The 23403-nt window shown below is 36.6% G+C and overlaps 1 protein-coding gene across 2 annotated transcripts; it reads right to left on the bottom strand.

The window, feature by feature from the left end:
* Positions 1-94: 94 nt before the first annotated feature.
* Positions 95-19811, bottom strand: fam163aa (family with sequence similarity 163 member Aa). 2 transcript variants are annotated; one of them, XM_082172064.1, is made up of 4 exons: positions 19389-19811; positions 3387-3486; positions 3063-3177; positions 95-1899 (listed from the first exon to the last, which is right to left on the bottom strand). In XM_082172064.1, the coding sequence occupies exons 3-4, from the start codon at positions 3153-3155 to the stop codon at positions 1540-1542; spliced, it is 453 nt and encodes a 150-aa protein (XP_082028190.1). In that variant the 5' UTR covers positions 3156-3177; positions 3387-3486; positions 19389-19811; the 3' UTR covers positions 95-1539. The 2 variants fall into 2 exon arrangements, with proteins under 2 accessions (XP_082028190.1, XP_082028191.1); XM_082172065.1 differs by lacking the exon at positions 19389-19811 and adding an exon at positions 14257-14411.
* Between the last annotated feature and the right edge of the window lie 3592 nt (positions 19812-23403).

The following is a 23403-nucleotide window of genomic DNA, read 5'->3' as shown; positions in this document are numbered from 1 at the left end:
CTTTTTCATAGTTTCCCGTAATCCGCTGCTAGAATATAGCAACATGAGTAGGAATATGGAAGAAAAACACAATTAAAGCATTGGCAGTTAGTTCGAAGATACATATAGAGAGACTTGACAGGAAACTTTTCAATCATTGAAATATTTTTATCTTTATGTACATGTATTTTATAGATGTGAAATGGCTTTTATTACTCTGATCACAATTGACCAATTTTATAAAAGTCTACAGGCATTTATAAATGCTTAATTTATATTCAAAAGCATTCTGTGAAATATGTGCACAATAAGCTACTTTTTTTCTTCAGTATTTTAAACCATAGACTGCTGTACTTCCAGATCACCCCCCCCCCCCCATTTTTGCCAAAAAAGTATTCACATGTAAAATTGAAGTGCCTTCTTGTGATTTGTAATGTGATCCAGTAACTAACAAAGAGTGTTTAAGACAGTAAATATCGACATCAGAATGCACAATTCATAAACCAATGGCTACTGAAACAAGTATGTGAGAAAATATAATAATTTACATACACACTTATGCAAAGACAAGGAAACTATTGTTCATATAAGTATCATTTCGATAAGAACAATGAAATGTTTTTTTAATATTTTCCAGTCATTTTCTCACAGTGACTTTGCCTTAAGAAGATTTTTGAAAATGTTGTGTATAAATCTGAAAATTATATGACATTGGAGATATCAGCAATTGCACTGAAATGTTAATTTAAAAAGCTCTTAATTTAAAAAGTAGTGGATAATATGGACAAATAAATAAGAGAATGAACAACATATGACTCCAACCTCAATCTTATTTGATTTTTCAAAAACTGCCAACACACATTTCACTCTGTGCCACTGTGAATTTTAGTTGATGTGACATATATTTAAATATTAAATAACCAATATATTCATCATCAGTAATTCATTTTACATTTTCCCAACAGATCTTCATAGATTAAGACAATTACATTTTGTTTAATTTCTCATCCTAAAATAAGTGTTTCAAATAAAAAGATTCAGCATATCAGGGGCTATTTAGATAAAGCTGAATGTCATGCTTTTTCCAACAAAAGTACTTTCTTTTAAAAGCTATTAAAAACTTGTGTGGAATGTTTGCCTTTTATGGCACCATAAACAATGAAATACTTAAGATGAGCCTATAAAGCTTCCTTGGGATGCTCAATTTCTTTTTTCTAAATTGAAAATATGCTTATATATCTGACTTTTCCAGATAAATAAAATATCCTATTTGCATTTAACCTTTAACATTAAAAAGGCCAAAACCCCCACAAACACTTCACGTCATATAACACACAGCCCTCAGAGCAGAGAGAGAGGGAGGGGTGTGCAAGAAGAAGAGGTAAAACAGGTAAAACAAAAGACAATGGAAGACTGAAGATGGCCTTAGACCTGCGTGGAAGAATAACATGGCATCCTGTAGGTCTTTTGACTCTTGGCGCAAGGAGATGGCACGGCCCCCAGATGCTCTGATTCACAGAGGCAGCTCTGTCCCTGGGTTCATCTCCGGGTCTGTGAGGGTCAGACGTCAGTGCTGATGGCTCGTGTATTGGTGTAAAAGTCTGGTGTACTGCGGTGGCTCAGCACGGGGCCGTACATGGCGGCCAGACCAAGGGCAGTGGCGCCATGGTTCTCATAGTGAGCGGGCATGTAGGACAGGCGTTCGCCGCCATTACGCATCTCATCCGAGCCACGGAGGTAGTAGGGCGAGCAAGTGGGGCAGTAGCTGTGCTGCGGAGCGGGGTCGTAGGGCAGCGAGAGAGGTGTGACGGCCGCCCCGTCCACTCCTGGAGCGCTGCATGCGTTGCAGGCGAACTGTGGCTCAGGATCTCCGACCGAGCCCGCCTCCCCTTCTGACTCATTCCTCTTACAGCAGTAATACTGGGATGGAGGGACAGTTAGATATACAGGGGAAACAAGATCAGGAATTGGCACTTTAACACAGATCTTCCTCAAATTGTTGAGTAACACGCTGAGTGTACTTGAGCACAAAACACAGAAAGATTCTGGAATGGATTTTAGTTATTTACATAATAGAGCTGTTCAGTCATGATGTCATTTAGGTCAACAAGTAAGGCTAAAACAACATTCAGTACTTTCCTATGGGTTTTTGATTATGAATTATATAATGTCTGTGGTCAGCACTACATGAGACTTTAAATTACATATGGGCTGGGTCCGAAATGACACACTCTCTTGAGTAGGTACTTATTTTGAATAAGTAATTACTTCACGGCCACTAAATAAAGTATGTTCTATATGGAATGAATGTGTGTAGTATGAATGTAATTCGGATGTACTACATTCCCCATGTTGTCATTATCATGTGACCTACCCGTGGCCTCATGGGATAGTAAAGTGTCCATCGAATGCACACTTCAGAATCTCGCAGGAAGTAGTAAGTCATCCGGGTAATTTTGCCTACTCTTATATGAGTACTGTGAATTCGGACATACTTGTTTTGCCACGTATGCTACTGTTTTTCACCTACTATAAAGTAGGGAAGTATGAGATTTTGGATGCAGCCATTATTTGCAAACGTACCCACGACTTATTAATTCATTTCCTCATTTTAGATAAATTGTGGCTATTTTGAATTACTTCGTTCCCTCGTTTTTAGTGGTCTCAAATTTAATTGAACTACAACTACTGAACGGAACTACAACTACTGAACGAATTAGTATATTGTGGAAACGAATTACGACAATGTGGCCATGATTTACCTATAATGCGGAAACGAATTAATAAGTCGTGGCAACCAATACTGAATTTGTAGCCACTATTTCTATTTTTTTCACATGTCATTTGTGGGCCTCTGTACTTAGCCGTAGTTTTTGAGCGTTGCACTCGGGTATCTTGTTTCCCACTCATTACATTCCAAAAGAAGTTAAAAAAAAAAAAAAAAAAAAAAAAAAAACCGCAGAAAATTCTGTTTTCCCCCAGTCTTGCATTTTAAACACAAAAACGTGATGTGTGTGAAAGGTCCCTTATACCTTACAGCACCTTGCAGTGAAATTTAAATGAAATGTAAATGCAGTGCTCACCTGGAGTCTACAGTAACAAAGCACTGCAATGATACACAGGAGTATCACTGTTGCGAGAATTCCTCCGGTTATGACAACAGTTCCAGCTGTCATCCGACCAGATCTCCATCAAACCCTGAAAGCAAGACTGAGAGAGTCAATTGTCTAACTGAAACTTTATTTCCATAATGTTAAAAACAGACTGAAACTGCGTTGTTAGTCCGTTCACAACACCAAAACAAAGTTGAACTTCTGAAACAATTTGAGCTAAATAACATTTAAAGGACCCCTGATTTATGTGTTAAAGCCTGTGGATGGGATTAAACTCAGCACAGCAGCACTTACATTAGAAGAGAGCAGAGGGGACGACGAGCCACATAGAGTTTGTATTGCTGCTTCTCCTGACGCACTGCTCATTGGTTGCAGACGCTCACCAGTAGAGTTTCTGGATATCACAAAAGAAGGGGAACATGTGATATGTAAAAACAGATTTGTTAAAAACTTCTATTTCAACAATTGGATAACAGCCACAATAACCATTCCATCCAAAAGGAGGCAGTATAATATAGGACATCACCACAGCACAGTATACTTATGTGGCATCAAAGATTCACAGAGGTACACAAATTATCTTTTTTTGCTTGCAGCTTATTTAAATAGTAATGTAATAACTAAGAGAAAATTAAAAATATATATATTTAACAAAGAATAATGTGTTAATATTATGTTTATATCTACAAAAATACAGTAGGTCTAAGTGAAAAATGCAGACACTTGTTCAACAGAACAAACGCAACAAACTAAGGTAAACCGAGAGGCGACATTACTACAGGGCACTTTGTAATATGGCACTGTTAAAATATAACTGAAACAAAAATAAACTAGTAAAACAATCAATGTCGCCTTAAAGGGTTACCTAAAATGTTTAATTATCTCATAATTTACTTACGCTCAAGCCATTATACTGTAGGTGTATATGACTTTCTTCTTTCAGCCAAACACAATTGGAGTTATATTAAAAAATATCCTGGCTCTTCCAAGCTTTATAATGGGAGCGAATGGTACCATAGATTTTGAAGCCCAAAAAAACGCATCCATCCATTCATCATAAAAGTAATCCATACGGCTCCAGGGGGTTAATAAAGTCCTTCTGAAGTGAAGTGATGCGTTTTTGTAAGAAAATATTCATATTTATAACTTTATAAATTGACGAGAGGAAAGAGCAAAACAAAACACCAGTTAGGAATTAGAAGTATAAAAATTAGAAATTTTAAAGAGAAATGTCGGAGGAACTTGTGTTTGTTGCCCAGCCTTATTTGTTTGAACCGCAAGAGGCGTCTACTCCCACCTAAGCTTACGCTACTCCTACATCCTACGTCATGCATCGGGTCAGAGGTCACTCTTCGGCCGGAACTCGACTTGCGTACGGCCCTTACCGGAAGCCAGGGATTATAATTTATAAAGCCATATATATGGATATTTTCTTACAAAAACAGATCGCTTTTCTTCAGAAGGCCGTAATTAACCCCCTGGAGCCGTGCGGATTACTTTTATGATGGATGGATGCGCTTTTTTGGTCTTTAAAATGTAAGGTACCATCCCCTCCCATAATAAAGCTTGGAAGAGTCAGGATATTTTTTTATATAACTCAGATTACGTTCAGCTGAAAAAAGAAAGTCATATACTCCTAGGATGGCTTGAGGTTGAATAAATTACGGGATAATAAAAATTTTTGGGTGAACTAACCCTTTAACTACAGAACCCAGACTCAATGGAAAGCAGTCTCTAGTTCAAAATCAGGGACGTTCTCAAACCCATCACACATACTCTTCCAGTCCATTTTTTCTTTCTCAGAGTAAAAGCACTAAATTATATACAGGAATGGTGGAATGCTAATGCTGTTAAAAGCAATGTGCCATCTATTCTCCCTGGAATGTGTCCAAGCAGCGTGTTCCTGTCCCCCTGCGCTCCTTGCCAGCGGTTAAACTGGAGGAAAGTACTGATCTGGGTTCTCGTGGTGGGCTGTTGGAGGTCAAACCCCTCCATCAGTTAAACAGTGACAGCAACGGGCCACTGATAGGACATGTTCACATAGCCTGATGGGCTAGACAAGGTCGCTGTAAGTACACCGAGAACGCTTTGAATAACAAGTATAGGTGGGGACTGGAGAGCACTTGTGTTTATATTTTCTTATAACTTGTGTCTGCTTGTGTATAAGTATTTTCTTGTGCTAATTTGTAGTGATACTGAACTGTGAAATTTGACTTCAAAGTAATGCCATTTCTGCACACAATACCAAAATCCCAAATCTGTTCACTTGGTGACCATCTTGGCAATGCAGCTAATTTCTATTATCTACTTGAATAGGAAAAGGCTTAATTTTTTTTTTTTTTTTATGTTTGCTAAGCTAACATGATGTATGCATGAATAGTCAGCCAGTAATGGGCAAAAAAAAAAAAAAAAACGGAGCGAGTAGATATTGAAGCTTGTGTTCACCACTGAATAAAAAATTAAAAGAGTTTTTAATCTGACAATTCTGACTTTTTTTCTTACGATTATGAGTTTACATCTCGCAATTCTGACTTTTTTTCTAAAATTTGCATGATATAAACTTGCCAATTGTGAGTTATAAAGTCAGAATTGCGAGATATAAACTCACAATTGAAAGGAAAAAAGTCTATCTCGCAATTCTGAGTTTATAATTTATTCAGAAAAGTCAGAATTGCGTGAGAAATAAACTCGCAATTGCGTTTTTCCCAGAATTGTGTTAAGTCAGAATTGTGAGATATAAACTTGCAATTGTAAGAAAAACGCAATTGCAAGTTTGTGTCACGAAATTCTATAAACTCGCAATTGTAAGAAAATGTATGAATTGTGAGCTGTTTTTTATAACTCATAATTGCAAGTTTATTTCTCTGAATTCTTAAAAAGGGGATATAACTCAATTGCAAGAAAAAAAGTCAGAATTGACATTCTGACATTAGGTTTTATATCTCGCAATTGTGAGATAAAAAGTCACAATTATCTATTAATGTTTTTTCATTCTGTGGGGGAAACAGGCTTCCATAAGTAGGAAAAAATAAAACATTTAAATAAATATAAATCAATCAATAAATAAATAGACCTCAAATACTCATTTGAGAGCAGTGTTGGGGAAAGTTATTTTGAAAAGTAATGCATTACAATATTACGTTACTCCCTTAAAAAGTAACATTGCATTAGTTACTGTTTTAGAAAAGTAATGCATTACATTAGCCTACTTTTGCGTTACTTTTTTTCACCTGGGCTGGGCTTGTTTTTTTTTTTATATATATACAAAAAAGTTATTTTTTTTGGCCAAATATAAAGACCCTTTCACCCCAAAAGTGAAATAATAAGCCTCAGGCTGAAGGAAATGCAAATTCACGCATTTACAGTAGAGGGCGCCGCTCAAGCAAACCTTTCAGCTGCTGCTATTCTGGATAACTGAAGAATAAGATGCAGGACAAAAAGTTTAAAGGGTTAGTTCACCCAAAAATGAAAATTCTGTCAGTAATTACTCACCCTCATGTTGTTCCAACCCCATAAGACCTTCGTTCATCTTCGGAACGCAAATTAAGATATTTTTGATTAAATCTGAGAGCTGTCTCATTCCTCCATAGGCTTCTAAGACACTATAACTTGCTGGCCCAGAAAATGCATTAAAGAGATCATTAATATAGTCCAAGTGACTACAGTGGCTCAATCTTAAGTTTATAAAGCGATGAGAATACTTTTTGTGCGCAAAAACAAACAAAAATAACGACTTTATTCCACTATTCATTTCCTTCTCTCTGGGCCTCGAGTTTTTTCACGTAGTGTTTTAGCGCACATGTCGTTATTTTTGTTTGTGGTTTAACTGAATCATCGAAGGTCAGGAAGTTAAATGCATAAAACTGTATGTTTAATTTAATATAATTAGTTATTGGAGGTTTGCATAGTATTATGATTCTGCATTTCACTGTTTTTATTCATTTTGAGGAATATTGAATCTTTTTTTGTGCAAGTGAGATGAGTAAATGCACTCTCACATTTAGTCAAGATAGAACTACAATAACCAGCATGTTTACACACAACGCCGCTGCGCTCCGATGTCGATTCAACATGGGGACAAGTAACTTAGTAAAGAAAGTAAAGAAAACAAAGTAACTTGCGTTACTTATTTGAAAAAGTCACTAAATTTGAAAAATAATGCGTTATTTTACTAGTTACTTGAAAAAGTAATCTCATTACGTAACTCAAGTTATTTGTAATGAGTTACCCCAACACTGTTTGAGAGTAAATTACTTAGTTTTACTTATCTTAAACTATTTAAAGTGGTCTTAGCTGGTCAAGCTGGGAGACCAGCTGAACACCAGCTCGGCCAGCCTGGAAGACCAGCTTAAACTAGCAACTTCCAGCTTAAACTAGCCTTCTTTTTTTTTCTTCAACAGGGCACCATGTCATAATTACTGTAATTTCGAGATGACAACATGTGAAATTCTACTGAATACTCATTCTACTGGGAATTATGCGTTTCCATGGCAACACTATCAACGGCTAAATGAATCTGCTGCAGTCAGGCAAAGAGTATAGAAGCCCAAGAGGCAAAACTCAATAGAACGCTCCATAGCAACAGTTGCCCCCATGACGTGAAGGCGCGGCCGCCATTATGGACTGAAAACTGAAGGAAAACGCCGAAAAATAATGGGAGTCAATGGCACTGAAACAACTTAACATAACAAAAACTTAACATAACTTAATTTTTTCTGGCCGTCATATCTAAATATGAAAACAATTTAAAATACATTAATGAGGATGACCGACGTTAAATGACAGAAAATGTTACGTCTATGTGTTGGTTATGCATGGCCTAATAACCCTTAGGAAAATAGTATTTTGGGACAAAATATTACTATAGAAGTACTATAAGACTACTATAGAAATACTATAGCGGCTCTAGGATATTATAGAGGTATTACAGAACATAACATACTTCTGTGATGTTCTGTAATACCTCTATAATATTTTAAAGCTGCTATAGTATTTCTATAGTAGTCTTGTACTTCTATATGTCCCAAATTACTATAGTATTCCTATAAGATTACTATAATATTTTGTCCCAAAATACTATAAGATTCCTATAGTACTTTTTCGTAAGGGTATGTCCCCCACCGAATCGGCTTCATTAGCCTACCACTTACGGTTTGCAAGATACAATTATGAAATTACGGCAAACCTTTAATCTATCAATATTTATGTTCTATTATGCATTTTCCTTGTTATATGAATAACAGAAATTCATGAAATAATATATAGGCAGACACACAGTAATAAGATATTTATTCAAATGTTGATTTTGAAATTAGTGAACATCACCATATATATGATTTGGAAAAATAAATAAATAAATAAAATTATAAATGAACATTTCTAAAGACAGTTAATCTTTTACATAGAATATCACAAAAATATTAACAACTTGTTTTTCTATACTTCTATACTCTTTGTGCAAACTGGCGCTAACGATTTCAGCAGCTTTCAGTCCATAATGGCAGACGCGCCTCCGCAGCGCCATCTACAGACTGTTACCCATAATAACACAACAGAGTTTCGCCTCTTGGGCTTCTATACTCTTTGAATCAGGTCAACACTTTTTACTAGTTGAAATCTCGTAATTTGTAAATATACAGTTCTGAAATACATAACTTAGACAGTTCTGATAACAGATCACTCTAAATTGTAATGTGGATTCATGCATTTTCTGTAAAGCTGCTTTGAAACGATGTGTATTGTGAAAAGCGCTATACAAATAAATGTGAATTGAATTTAATTAATTACAATAATTACAACACGGAGTGTGTTTTTCCCCATTTTACTGCCCGTTTTCAATGCAAAAAATGTGTTCTTTGTGAATAGCCCTGAGTAGTAGTAGCTCAAGAATGTTTCGTTCATTTTGTGATGACACATGAGTTGTCTGAGACAGTGATTCTATTTTTGACGTGGCTACTTTCGTTAATTTGTCATGTGACAGCCACATAGACTCAGTATCTGTAATCGGGATGTTATAAGTTCACCTCCCGAGTTCTGCATGTTTCGGTCACTAGTCCAGTAGAACTGCATAAGCAACGTTTGCGTAAGTGGACACATTCGAGGGGATTTGGCTATTGAAAATGTAACATTTACATTAAATCTGTAAATTAATTCTAGTTTACAGCTCAAATACACAAAAATACGTCAATAAGGGTTATTACATTTTGATAAACGGGATTCAAAGATCCAAGTGAGTTAAATGAACTGAACTTCAGCCACTGTGATGATTTTACCAATTAGGTGATCAGGTGATCTTTTAGCTGAGAGCTAGGTGGGATTTCCTTTCATACCACCGACGTACAAAGCAATCCTATTCATTTTCCAATGTATGGCCTGCCTCGTTCTTCTTACACCCAATATGTCTCTGACCATACATACTGCATAACCATATTACAGATAAAACCACACTGCAGTGTACACTGAAACCAAAAAAGCAGAACCATAAAACTGAGCAGTGCTTTAAATTGGTCCTCAAGTCCCTGGAGAGATATTTTTTTGTAAATGGAGAGTCAATTATTCATAGCGAAAAGTAAAAGACACCACTAAGCGCAATGAACACTGAGATAATACTCCTACCATACCTTTTGTTTGGTGGTTTATATTTTGGTGTTCTTGAGGTTAATGAAAACTCAATAAAAAACAGACATGTCAATGCTGATGATGGCTTCCCCCATCCCACAAACATGTTCATTAACAAGGCGCACAAGGTGTACATTGCAATTTTTTTTGTGTGTGTTTGTATGTCTCAATGTGTCTATTCATGAAACACGTATTCATGCATAATAATATGAGATGATCCCATGTACATGTAGATGTATGTGTATTATGGCATGTGAGGAGAAGCAGATGGAGATGTGGTGTAAGAGGAAGTATGACCCGGTGCAGACCTTGTCAGCATGCTCGTTTATCACCTGGCTCACTCTATTACACCAATGAGTCTGCAGATCAATACACAGATGCTCGTATATCTCCGTTGCCATGGTACCCAAGGCTGCTGACCCACTTCTCCCCAAATACCCCAGCACCCCTCTCCTTCGCCCATTCTCTTTTTGCTTTCCTTTTATTGTTTTTTCCCCTCCATTTACCAGTATAGTCAGTGCGTCACCTGTATATGTCAGCCATCTTCACACTGTGAAGGCAGCACAGGAACCACATCTGAAACGGATTGGATCGATTCCTTTCCTAGAGCTCTTCCTGTCCGATTTTAGCGGAAAAATCGTATCTATTGGAGACGTCCAATAGATTACTTAGGCGCGTCGAAAGAACACCACAGACACAGTACAATCAACATGGGAAAATCTCACAGTAAAACAAGCAGCTGTGAAAAAAATGATACACCGGTGTTTTGCCAGATGAGAAGTTTTATGTATCATCTTTTACTCTTTTAATTCCTTTTATAACTGTATTATCTTTATATCTCTTTTTATTCCTTTTTTCCTTGCTTTTATTTACAAAAATCACAGAAATAACGGCTTGCTCCTATTCATGGATTTGTAAAATGGGTGGGGTCCCTGAGTGAGTGTAAAGCACTTCGAATTACCATAGTGTAGGAAATGTGCTATATAAATGAACTTGCCTTGAAACTTATATATATATATATATACAGTATAAATGGTCTTAAGAGCCTTTCACCAGCTATATTTTTAAATATATAAATAGATAGATTCCATTTCTGTTCATCAAATGTCTGTGAAATTTGTTCAGTTTATGTCTCAGTTGTTGAAATGTTTTATGTTCATACAAATATTTAAACGTCAAGAAATTTGATGGGTGAGAGGATGTTTCTTTTTTTGCTGAGTTTATATTTTATACACAGACACCTTTTGACCTTGAGAACATTATAGAGTTTTCTTCACCTGCTCACTTCATCTCACCTTCTAGAGTTTCTTGGCAACTTTCTATTTTTCTCTCCTTGCCTCAAAAAATATGACTCCTCTCATTTCTTTAGCTTCCCCTCTGCTTCTTTTTTAAAGAACCACATGATGCCACTTACCCTCAGTGCTCTGGTAGTGTGTGCTGTCTGTCCTTCCTGTCTTTGCTCCAGAACAGTTATAGACTTTTTATCTGGCAGCTCTATCTGACCTCTTATCTATCTGACTGCATGCACCAGGCCCAATATAGCTGTGGGGGTTCCACATGTTTATGACACAAATATGTCTGCAATGTTAAAAGCAAAATCAAATCATATTAAACATGACAGGAAAACAACACTGAACTTCATTTAGTATAGTGTAAAGAAGTTGCATTAATGTCTCCAAACAAGAGGCTGTCATATTACTAGATGTAAGCAAAATAACATTTTAATGAATACTCACTCGAAAGCTGCTGTTTTGACTGTTTTAAGAAAAGCAAATGATAAACACATAACTTAGTTTGAATAAACACTATAAACACAAAGAACATTAATAAGATTTATAATTAATATGATTTTTATTAAGATTAGCAAAGCTAATAGTAGAATGCAAACCCTGCTATAAAGACCAACGCTGCATCCTAACCTCATACTGTACTACATTTGGTTTGAAACTTGCTTTGCAATTGTTAAAAGTATGTTCTATATAGTATGAATGTTTGTAGCAGGGTCGTAGGAATGACTTTGACATTGGGGGGGACATATTGGCCACTATGAATCAACGTCCATCCCACCACCATAATGACATACAGTATGGTGACGTGGTACAACATGTATGGAATCACAACCAGCAAATAAATAAACAAAATCATCCAATCTGTTTATTATTAGACAAATATTGGAGTTGGGAAACATAAAAGTGTACAAGCCCCCCTGTATTTGCGGGCAGAAAGGAGAGTGGTACTTTACAAGGCAAATATTTGATATGTAACACAGAGAAATCGATTGCCAGCTATGTAAAAAACTTGGTACCTCTAGGGGGGTCCGGGTGCATGCACCCCCGGAAGAAAATTTTTAACATTAAAGATAAATTCATTAATCTATTCAAAAAAATTATCCACCCGCCAACCGCCCGAACCTTTGATATTCTTTGATTTAGATATCTGCATCTGATCATCACATTACAATTATTCAAATTAACAGTGTTAAGCATGATAATATGGTAAAATATCACACTGAAGTAGGCTGATTTAAAAATAACATTTATTTAAAATAAAAGTTCTTCTTTTGGCAAAATTGCATTTCCTTTATAGCCTAAACAGAGGCTTTACTCCCTTCAAACTTAAATTGTCAATGTTTCATTAAATCACTGTTGGAAAACACTCTTATCAGAATAATTTTTTTTTACCTTTATAAAGGGCTCCATCTTTCATTTCAAATTCTTAAATTTGATCAATGCATTCAATTAGAATAATAAGACACTAGGCTGTTACCAATCAAACTAAATCATTTACATTGAAAAAATACAACTGTATTAAATGAGATTATTCTCTTTCACTTGTCCCATCAAAAAAACACACAAAAAAAAAAAAAAAAAAAAAAAAACACACGTGTCCCGGACAAGTGTTAAAGGGGTTATATAATGCCATTTTTGTACAAGCTAATATGATTCTTTAGGGTCTAAATTAAAAGTTTGTAATATACTTTAATTAAAAATTCTCTAATTTTACCTGGTCAAAAACAGCTCTGTTTTCAGCACGCCGTTTAAGTGCATGTGTCTTTAAATGATAATGAGCTTTGCTCACCCCGCCCCTCTGTTCTGTGCGTACACCATTTGTAATAATAACACAATAACCATAACGCGTTGTTCATTATAAACGTGGGATTATGAATTATATCGAGAACGTCGTATTTATATAAATAATAAATATTAATATAAAGGTTAATAAAACGTTACACTCACTTCAGTTCTTCTGGAGGTGCAGCAGGAACACGAATAGTTGGTACCGATCCTTTTTTCAGGAGCAGCTTCTTAGCAAAACCAGCTTTATAACGTTACTGACCCTCGTTTATAAAGCAGTCTGGTGAAATGATTCACGCAAACATGAAAGCATTGCTGTTGATCGTGGGGAATATTCCCTTCAAAAACAAACTCAGCCACTGCGTCTTCAGCGGTTCGGATTTAGGAACATCAAAATGACTGCTGTGTTCGTTATTACACCCAAGAACAGAACACCACAATCGCTTAGACAGTTCTGCTCATAGACAGTGCTCCAGCGTATCACAATGACGCGCAGACTATGATTGACAGCTCACTCACGAGCGAGGGCGGGTCTGTGTTGAAACGCTGCTGTCAATCAACAATCGTGGGAGGGGCGTTGATTTTGTGACGTCACAAAATCGAACGGCTTGATCTGAGAGAGGGGAAAACATATAAGAAGATAAAAAAAAAAAACACTGGATGGATTTTTATCATTTTATGATGGTTGTGTACAGGCACTGCCAACACACATTTCAGTACAATCAACTTGTAAAAGTGCATGTACCATTATATGACCCCTTTAATGTCGAGCCCTGATATGTTTTCCTTGATTGGTTTTCCCTGAAGAGTTACGTTGAAAACGAAAGTAAAAGAGTGACGCTCGTTCATTTCATTTTACCGTGATGAGAGTTCCGTGTCTTTATTTAAAATCAACACATTATAATGATTTATCTGTCATCCACCCTCGATTAATTGGAATGTTATGTTTTTATTACTTGCGCCGCCCGACCTGCGGATTATCCGCGATCCGCGCAGCACTATCGGCAAACTACACGGCTTGAGAATGGACACAGGCCGGGAACCCACAACAGAACCGTCACGGTGGAAAAAGTGTATCTGAGCATGTGACTGTCTGTCCGAGTTTTGTCGCGCTTTCAAAATAAAAGTTCCAAATGTACAGTTTTTGTCCCTGCGGTATAGGCTAATTTTTGGGTGGGACACATGCAGCATTTTCCAATATTGAGGTGGACACGTCCACCCCGTACCCCCCGGTTCCTACGCCAATGGTTTGTAGTATGAATGAAATTCAGAAGTACTCATCCAGCATGTTTTCACTGTCAGTGGCATCAGTTGCATTGCTTCACTGTCATTCATAAATCCTCTCCTGTGGCCTCATGGGATAGTAAAGTGTCCATTAGATGTACGCTTCAGAATCACGGCAGAAGTAGTAAGTCATCTGGGTACTTTTTTGCCTACTACTGTTTTATGAATAGGAATTCGGACATACTCACACACTGTTTTTTGCCTGTAGTATGGAAGTAGCCATTCAGATGCAGGGCAGGTTGCAGTATGAATTTCCATGCTAGTCCAGGTTTATATAGTGCAATTAGTTCTAGTCTTGTTGGTCAGCTAAGTTAAGAAGCCTGGTGGGGCACCAACCAACATCCAAAACAACATACAGTATTCTGGTGAGCAACCACTGTGGTCTTTTCAGCAGCAGTGTTGTTTTCTCAGTGTAAATAACCTCATATATCACTATTTAAAGTGGCAGCAAAACAGTTCATGTCACTGAGCAAGCTAAACAGGACAAAATAAGTGTCCTATATGGTTAAAAAAATGCTAAATCTAAATGGCTAGCCCTGAACGAACTCTTGTTTGACAAGTTTGACACTGTGTGACTATCAAACAGCTTATTTCCCTCAACATTTTCATTTTCCTTCTTTATGATTTTCACCAGCTTTGCAACAAATCACAGCAGCAGGGCGCTAATAGAAAATAACTTGCAAAGAGCTGAGACTGCACTGTATGGACAGCCCAAAGGGCCATTATTGGAACTGTCCAAGCTTTCATTTACTCTAATTGCGGTTCTAACCTTGATAATATACACTTTAACCACTGGGTCTAATAAGAGAAGAAACGAGAGACGGAAATCAAATCCCATTCAGCGTAAATTTTCCCATAATCCTTTTTCATTGTAGAGAATTATCTTACAGTGGGCTGGTTTCTTAAAGGATTTAGAGAGATCATGCTCAGCTTCTCTTTGGGAGCTGAAAGTAAAACTGAATTTAATCTTATCACAGGTCATTGTAGAGTTTTTCTTTCTTTCTTTTTTTGGATTGTATTCCTTGTCAGATCAGACTAATAATTCTTACACATCAGTGTGGTAACTGATTCTATCTGTCAAATAAATGAGCATTCTGTCATCATTTACTCGCTCTGTCATCTCAGACCTGTATGAAATGAATCTAAAGAAGAACAAAAATCTATATTATTGGAACCCATTGACTTTCATTGTATGGATGAAAAAAATCTATGAGACATTTTTCAAAATATCTTCTGTTCCACAGAATAAAGTCATACAGGTTTGGAACGACATGAAGGTGAGTAAATGACAGAATTTAGGGTGAACTATGCCTTTAACACAAGTCATTTTGGATAAGTGACAGTTAATAATATCAAGTAGCTGACAGCTGTAAGAAGCACTAAACATGCATAATATATTAAATACTCCCTGATGTATAGAACCACTCAGTTGAACTCAATGGGCTCTGACACAGTCAATGAGAGATATTTAAGGAACTATTTAAAGGAATCGAATCACAGGAGTGACTGACTCTTGAGTTTTATAAGATCAGACTCAGAGCCCATGTCTCTGGTGACAATGAGAGTTTTGGAGATTCGCCGAGATTAGAGTTTGGAGAGAAACCGATAATAAGAGAGAGCTCGCTAAGCTCCTTGTTCTCACCTTCATTTTACTTATTCCACCATCATAAACTCTGAAGATCCTGGTCATTCAACTTTAATGTCTTTTGGATTGATTGAAATAGAGCTATGCTTCAAGTTCTTGTTCAGTTTTCCACATCTATCATCCAAAAAACCCACAACATTTTAGAGTTTTTTATAATACAAATAAAACCTCCAAATCTATAATGTCTGATGCAGCTTTAGTTTTAGCTTCTCTCTCTGTATGCCAGCGGGTCTCTGCTGCCTGATTTATGGACGGCCAGAATGCACATCCCGCCCCAAGGACAAATCAAGAGACAGCTTCAGATGTCAGGCTATAAAGCAGCTGCTGACTGGGTTCTTATTCAGCAATTGCCGCTACCCCACTTAATTCACTGGCGTTTATTTAAAGCACAAAGAGAGACTATCAAACATTGAGTGGTGATTCTTTAAAGAAATTTTGATGGACATGGCGTTCATGGTTTAAGGTGACAGATACAAATGTTTTACTGTGTCAATCAGTGTGATATTGATCATCTCAATGTGCTTTGAAAAAAAAAAAAAAAAAAAAAAATGTAAGGTGGATATATATATATATATATATATATATATATATATATTATTTTTTTATTTTTTTTATTTATGTGAATGCAAGTGTGTGTGTGTATATATGAAAAAATCAATATATGATTTTTTATACAAACAAATTTATTTTTATTCCGCTTTTTTTTTATTCGTTCAGAGATGATAATTTCAACAACAAACATTTTTTTTTTTTTTTTATGTTTTAAAGCTAAATTGAGATGTTCATGTCCAAATGCTACATTATAGAAAAACATAGTTTTAAGAAGTAGTTATTATATTATTACATAATATAAAATTGTATCATATTGGCAAAAATATAAAACACAATAGTTTTCTATTAGTTCGAATTTTACCTATATCAACATCTCCCTAATGTCACTCAAAGTATGAATGCACATATATTTGCTTAAATAGACAAGCGTGATGGCTTTTATCATTGCAAAATGTAAACTATATTATCTCCCAACTCTGCTAAATGCAGAATGAGTATAAGATATTATACATTTATACATTCAAATACATTTGACTTGCCTTGGCATATATGAGCAGACAACCATGTCAGGACAAGAAATCAAATAAAAAAAATCATGTAAAATAATAATACAACAAACACAGTCATAAAATTTAAATGAATTTTCCCACATTTCAGACAGGATCACTGACAAAAGCTCCAAATCAACCTGCGGCAAAAGCTGCGATCCTAATGGGCTCATTCAGGCGAAAAATTAACTTTTTAAATCATTGCTTACACAGCGTGAGTCAATAAAGTGAAAATGGCAACGCAGTCAAGTGTGCACATGTCCAACTCAGCAATAAGTATTAAACTTCTCTCTTTGGATAGCTCAAGCTATACCGAGCTGATGACTCAGATGCCGTGTGCTCTGTTCACTCATAAACGCATTGTAATTTGTTTTTGATGTGTGTTACATTAGTCAGCAACAGAAACCACCGCAATCACAATGCTGAGAGGCTTCTCTTGACAGCTTGTCGGCCTGATCTATGATGTCACTTATAACAACGCTGTGGGGAGATAGTAAGGTGAACGTCCTTCTTCATTATTAAAATGAATCTCTCCTCCGCAGCCATGCAGGAGCTCTGATCATTTTTGAATGAATCCCTTCTCCTGACTCCTAAATAATGGCATGAATATTTCGGTGTGGAAGCCTCTAACTTTGCACTTGAAATCATGGCAAGCCTGCAATTTTAAAGTCGGCCCTTTTCAATTATTCAAATATCATTCCAGTAACAATATTTTTCCATCACCAGGCCATTTAGCCAGGTAGCGAAGGAAGGATTTTTCACCCCATTCTCTTCAAAAAGCACTCATCTCGGCTGTGTATGAAGAGAATATATTTATGTCTAAATCTGGGACAGTTGCATGGATTTCAAAAATGAACAGAGAAAAGAGGAATTTCGTCACTCGCTTTTCTTTGTCGGAGAGTATAAATGCAATCATGTCCATTTATACCATAGGTACGATTATTATTACTTTTAATGTCAAAGTTGTTCCGAACTAATTGCATGGATGTAGTCAAATTATGAAAGTTTAAGAATCCGCCATTGAAAACCAATCTTAATTGGCAGCTAATCCTAATATTGGGGTACAATAATGTCCCCCTCAATGTCTTACATCATGTTGTCATCGCTCTTTGGCTTTTAACCCCATTGCTTGCAATAGACAAGAATTGTTCCCAGAAAAGCCCTTGATGGGCTCTTCCTTGTCAAGTCGAATCACAGTGAGACTGTGTTTGACTCAGGCAAACAGGCTCCCTCAACTAGTACATCTGCCAAGAGCACACTGCTGGAGAGCTTGCCATGTAAATCCAGCAAAACAAACAGTTGAAAAGCAGCTCCAAACACGCCAGGCTCCCTTGGCAGATAGAGCATCACTGGCCTAGAAATCATGTCTCCACTAAAACAGCATCTGTGTATGTGTCGTGTCTGCTAGAAACAGACAACATATGCTTCCCCCTCTGGAAAACATTACTTCTTGGCCAAAAGCTATAGCTTTGCATGAGACATCTGACTACTATTATGCTCAGATGTCACAAAAATGAAATCTACACTATGACAAACTATCAATCCATCTATCCATCTGTCTATCTATCTATCTATCCTAATTTAACCACTGTATATACAGTAGAAAACAAACAAACAAAATAAATAAATAAATAAATAACTCTAAATCTGGCACAGTGTAATCACTTTATACAAATTTATTAAATGTATTTTTAATAAATATATAAAATGTCTTTTAGATTATAGATACTTTACACAGCGATCTTCATTCTTCAATGAATATATAGAATATATATAGAATTCTACTAGAATATAGTATTGTCAAAAAAGTGGTTCAACATTAATGTGTTTTTCTTTTTTGGGGGGATGGTGACCATGTTATATTTAGCCAGAATCACCAGATTTTAGGGTTCTCTCACCTTAATAATTCCAGTTTAACCCTGCACAAGGCATACAACAACATGAACAATTGGACAACAATTATGTGTATTGTGTCCAAATGTTCTGGATAGTCATCCCACTTTCACTGTTGAATGCTTGCTTACTATGTGTGTAAAACAATTATATATATATATATATGAAGAGTTCAGATGCAAAAGCCTATAAGTGCCATCTGAAATTTTCTTATAGAATTATAATTTTTATCAAGTTCGTATATTTAAGTTCAATAATTTCAATGAAATGGCACTGCAAATTACCTATTAATTGTCATTTAAGTAAAATTACTGAGCTTAAATATACAAGCTTTATAAAAATCATCATTCTAGAAGAAAATTTCAGATGGCACTTAGAGGCTTCTGCATCTGAACTCTTCATATATATATATATATATATATATATATATATATGTGTGTGTGTGTGTGTGTGTGTGTGTGTGTGTGTGTGTGTGTGTGTGTGTGTGTGTGTGTGTGTGTGTGTGTGTGTGTGTGTGTGTGTGTGTGTTTAAATTCATGCAAACAAAGAGCATGCACCAAAATTCATAAGGACACATTTACAAATTGAATTGCCACTTCAACCCTTACATTAGACTGCATAATCAAAATCAAACCCTTTCTGCACAAGTGCATGTCAGCTCATAGAAGGACATTTCAGTTACCTTAAACCTGTTTCTCCTCCAGGGTGCAGGGTATTATTCCAAATGACTGCTGTCTGTCAGTAGTGAACACTACTGTAACTGTTCATCTGGGAAAGGATCGTCTGAGGCTTTGCTTCGTTTGCAGAATTGCAGCGTCCACTGACTGAACAGCTAGCTTTTATTATCTATCTGAACGGATGGCTGTCACATCATCATTTGTTGCGCCTGTAATTCCGTATATTCCTTACGAAATCCCGCGTGTATGCTGTGAGAGACAATATAACACATCCGAGGCTCCGAGCTCGCAAATGAATGAGTAGTATTACCCAGATTCGGTGTAGTGTGCAGGCTGTTTAGTGCGCTTTCGGTCCCTCAGGAGGAAGCAACAGCCTGTGAGATGGTGATGCCGTTGTGCACGCGCGGCGCGGAAAGGGTCAGGAAACGAACCCACACCTTTACAGACGTTAAAACGAGATGAAAGCGTCAGCCAATGAGCGTGCGTCAAGTTTCACATGACCACTGGCCAGAGGATATATGACAAAGAAAAAAAAGTGACAGCATTCACATGCAACTTTACTTGGCTTTATGATGGTGAGTTTATAATGGTCAAGTAAATAGGGAACATGATATCTTATTTTTAAAAGTTAATATGACTACATAGCGAAAATGTTCAAGTTAATAATATGACTACATAAAGAAAAGGTTAAATGGACTGCAAAGCATTTGGTTGGTTATAGAGGTTATATATAGCCCTGAATGAATGAATCTATCTATCTATCTATCTATCTATCTATCTATCTATCTATCTATCTATCTATCTATCTATCTATCTATCTATCTATCTATCTATCTATCTATCTATCTATCTATCTATCTATCTATCTATCTATCTATCTATCTATCTATCTATCTATCTATCTATCCTAATTTAACCACTGTACAGTAGAAAACTAAATCTATCCCAAAATAACCACTAGGCCTATATATACATTTAATTTTATATACACTTTATAATAAGACAGTTACTGTTTTTTTTTCATGTATCAATTTTTTTCATGTATCAGTGCTGTTTTTTTCATGTATCAGTGCTGTTGCAAGAAACTAGGCAGATGAACCACTTGTTTGAAACTCAGTGCTGGTCTACTGACCTATTAATTGCACATTTCATATTGCACAAGACTGGACCAAATAAACACATCAGTAAATGAATATTCAACTAATTATGAGAATGATCAAACCCCACTCACAATTTTAGTTTAGTTTTGTTTTTTGAGGGAACTTTACCTTTAAGTATCATGACTTGTCAATCTGTTTTTGGCAAGCAAATGAATGAAAATACCTTCGGTGTACAAACATGTTCCAGTATGTGGGAAGATTAATGGCGTTTGCAGACTTAAACGAAGACACGATCACCCGCATACAGTATGCACAAAAACTCCATCAAGCTCTGCCTCTAGTATATGCATGCACGCACATTTATATGTGCTCACACACACAGCAAGGTGCCACTGACAGATTTGATTATGACAGCTGGCAGGGATTTGTTGCATAAATTAGAATAGTACCAGCAGAAGGGATCTGTGACAAAGCTGAATGAGCCTACTGAACTCATCTGTGTCAATGCATTTAAAGCAGGAAATGTGCTTTAGTGCAAAGCTACCATACTTGTCATTTGACATCTTTCTAATTAAATATTACACACGACATGGGAATGCCATTCCCTCCTCTCTCACTGCTACACTGTCTTTAGATGTGAAGGAATGATTACATAAAAATGTCACCTCAATGAGCATGTGCTATTTTGTTGTTGTTGTTGTTGCTGCAATACCATTTTCCAACCACACTGATCTTTTATCAAGTTTTTTTTTTATATCAGTGGTAATGTTCAGTTTTTTTAAATCCATAATAGTACATTTCCACAAAATAAAACAAGTTATAATTACAACTATGAATTTATCTGTTATTAAATGAATTAAATTAGGGCTGTCTGAATCTAGCATTAGATGCCATTATCTCACCATCGAAAGGCCAAACCTAATTAACCTGCCTTACAGAAGCCCTTGTTTCATTCCCTTGCTTTGATGCCTGGAAGGCACATAATTCATGTCCTTCTTATATTTTCATGATCCGTAAGAGCATTGAGGCTCACAGCTCCATGCGTACAACTGAGAGAACTCCCTTGTAGAACAGGAGGCTGACTTTTCCCATACATCTGCCTTATTTATTCATATTATCCAGTCGTTTTCTTTCTCAGCTACATCTCCTCCCACTTAAGCAGTTTGTCAATTAATACACTCCGCAGGAGTGAGATGAAGCGACAGCATTGTGATGAATCAACTACAAAAGGCAGGCAGTCTAATCCAAGACAGTCTAAATATTTAGAATGTGATCCCTCTTAAACTGTGCCTGTTTCAGCAGATTGATGAAATTCTAGCCAGTGTAGCGCACCTCTAAAGAGTGCTTCAGGACAGCAGTATCAGAACAACAAGAGATGGGGTGGTCAGAGAAGAAGAGCTATTCTGGAGCACAAAAAGATCAACTCTCTTGCTGTGCTGCTATGTGCCACCTGCCTGGACAAGGAGACGCAATGCCAACTCCATGTGATGCCTGGTAAGAGTTGGCACCGTGACAATTCAGCTGAGTCTAAGGTCACATTTGGAGAGTTGAAGGCAAGCTTTTAAAAATGACACACCACCTATAAATCACATCCATATATGACCCCTACAACAGCTCACATTATTTCTATATCCTGCTGTTCACCTTATTTTTCAAGTATGCGGGCGCTGCCATTTGTAAATTCCGGTGTCATCTGCTTCCAGTTATTTTCAGCTGCCTACAAATCAGCTAGTTATATTGTAAACTGGTATTTCTAATTTCTTCCTAAAATATTTTAATGCATTGTAATAGGTTTACCAATTACTGCACTATTTCTTCTCATTATTTCCCTATAGCGGTGAATGTCTCGCATATTCACTTTGAAAAATAAGGTGAATAACTAAATGGAACATTTTCAACATAGTAAACATGAAACAATATTTGCAACACATTTGACTTCTGCTTCTGAAATCAGACAAAACAGGACTTAATTAGCAGAAGTTTAGGCCGATTCCTTAATAAAATAAAATAAAAAATAAACTGTCGAAAATATGTATCTTTAACGTACAACTGCAGAAGCTGTTATGTGATGTTATTGATTTCATTTCAACTTTCTTCATTTCAATTGGGACGTCATTAAAAATCATGATGATAATCAGATGATATTTCAGAACAAGTTGATGCAGGACAAAACTGTGGGAAATATTAAATTACGCAGCAGAAGGAAGTGAGGCGATTGGCGGAGTGGAAGTAAGGGCAAGGTCACAGGAGGACTATGGGATCGCCATGGTGCTCATACTACACACGTTTTCTTGTCATCTGTCGTCTTCTTGTCTTAGCGCTCATACTACACAACACAAGATATATCTAACTGCAGAACCACACGTCACAGCAGTCTGAGGACAGCAGCGGCAGGCCAGAAGCATCAGATCGCTAGTTATAGGATTGTGTATCCCGCCACAACCACTACCTTTACCCTTCACTAGAACTACAAGCTCTAAGGAATGCCCAACCCCACCTGACCCAACCACGCTATAAGCTCCACCCCAACACCGGTCTGAGATGACTGCCCTGGCGCTGCTGTCCTCAGACTGCTGTGATGTAATGGCTCAGCGGTTCTGCAGTTGGTTACACTACGTCGATAAGGTAGCCTACACTGAAACTACATGAATCTTTGGCAAAAAATTCTCAAATGAATTCGTGAAATATTAGAGAGCCTCTCATGCTCTCTACCATGTCCAAGTCATATGTGCAGAAAAAAAAGAGACCAAAAAAAAAACATTAAAAAAAAGAAGAAAATTGGGCAGAAATACACACGGTGATTTTTTTTTAAAGAAAAATATCCATATTTAAAACTTTATAAAACTGTTCACGTTCATGAGAGAGTCGAGTTAAAGTGGAAAGGGTGACCTCTGGCTCTTACAAAAACACATCGCTTAAT

The sequence above is a fragment of the Leuciscus leuciscus genome (genome assembly GCF_965113295.1).
Source record: "Leuciscus leuciscus genome assembly, chromosome: 6".
NCBI lineage: Eukaryota > Metazoa > Chordata > Actinopteri > Cypriniformes > Leuciscidae > Leuciscus > Leuciscus leuciscus.
This window is presented reverse-complemented; position numbering and strand designations above follow the sequence as displayed.